The 1,526-nt window shown below is 36.1% G+C and overlaps 1 protein-coding gene across 2 annotated transcripts in view; it reads right to left on the minus strand.

The window, feature by feature from the left end:
• The window catches only part of lrr37 (axonemal leucine-rich repeat protein), a 5,222-nt gene that overhangs the window by 2,774 nt on the left and 922 nt on the right, over positions 1-1,526 (minus strand). The window contains 3 exon segments of one of the 2 annotated variants that reach the window (NM_001032577.1): positions 305-479; positions 595-707; positions 1,148-1,249. In NM_001032577.1, the coding sequence (NP_001027749.1) occupies positions 305-479; positions 595-707; positions 1,148-1,225 (366 nt within the window). In that variant the 5' untranslated portion in view covers positions 1,226-1,249. 2 annotated transcript variants of the gene reach the window in all.

The raw sequence follows: 1,526 nt of genomic DNA on the forward strand, positions 1-1,526 counted from the left end.
ATAGTGGTTAGGGCGCTGCCTGTGACCCAGAGGTATGGGTTCAAGGCTTGACGCTGCTACCATTGTGGGCGTATGTGTCCTTGGGCAAGACACTTAACGGCAATTGCTCCAACCCAGTGGTCACTAATGGGTTGTCTAAATTATCAACCATACATAAAAAATAAACATACATGGTAACTCGTAAGCTAGCACGAGGTGTTAAACCCGTGTTATAACGACTGTCATTTTCCAGCCACGCGAGGATAAAGTAAATTACATTAAACTACGTTAAATGTTGGATTACATTGTACTTTTCAAGAACTACCTGTAAGTAAGGCAACGGATCCAGTTTTGCAGTTTTCAGGTTGTTTTTGTCGGCTTTTAATGTTAGTAAATGTGTGAGATTGTTCAAAGGTGAAATATCTTCAAGCAGGTTTCCTGAGACATCCACATAACGTACGTGGATAAACTTCCGCAGTAACTCAATGTCTGTTAAGTCTCTGTGAAAAAACATAAATTATAATGAAAATACGAGTTTAAGTTCTTTAGAAAAGAAAATTAGTTAAATGTTGGAGAAGTAATCCATTAGTATATTTAAAAGAAATCAACACGCACCTTTCATGGGCATCCAGTCTAACATAAGCATGAGCGAGCCCATTACCAATCTTACAAAGCAGATTTAAGCATTCTGGGACCATTTCTTGTACTAGAGGGTTTTCAGGCAATTTCTGAAATGAAGTTACAAATTTCTGTTACATGATAAAAGGAGAAACTTGGTGCTACTAAAGAATTCTTCTTTCTCTGAATTTTAGCGTTATATAGGTCAATAGATGTAACATTGGTGACTTGACACACAATTGAAACAGGAGTGACAGAGACAGACTGTGTTTTAGAATTCCAGTTTTACACATTTATCTTAAAACAGATTCTACCCTGTCGTTTAAAGTGTCTATACAAAAAAGCAGGACCGAGGTATCACATAGGTATGCAGTATTCAACACATTATTAATTGAAGTTTTCCATGTTTTTACTATGAATGTAACTGCACATTTACAATGTCACCTTATATTTTGTTAAAATAATTAAAAATGTAAAGCCTATATATAACATAACGCCAGTGTTGTCTATAATTTGTAACGTCCTGAGAGAATCTACTTAGAAAACTCACTCCCGCTTCAGTGATAACGCCTGCGTCTTCTTCTTCTTCCTCTCCAACATCGTCTTCAAAATCAGATCCTTCAGACATTTCTTACAAAAGGGCTTCTGCGACTAACTATGTTATAAAAACAAATTTACATCAGGTATTTTTATTCTTTTTAACGCAGTTAGAATGTCGTAAAATTATGTATTCAATTTTCTAAAGTTACTGCTAATCACGGTTCAAATTATTGTCCTGTGGTCTTAACAAATTGTACGTTCACAACTTTGGTGTTTTAACTGAAAATTGAGTTTTCCCGTTTGGTTCGTTTCATAGCAACCGCACTATTAGATGTAATCCGACCAAGTGACAACCAACGTCAACGACTGCACTGCGAAGAGAAACATAG

Source organism: Ciona intestinalis, chromosome 5 (assembly GCF_000224145.3).
Source record: "Ciona intestinalis chromosome 5, KH, whole genome shotgun sequence".
Taxonomy (NCBI): Eukaryota; Metazoa; Chordata; class Ascidiacea; order Phlebobranchia; family Cionidae; genus Ciona; species Ciona intestinalis.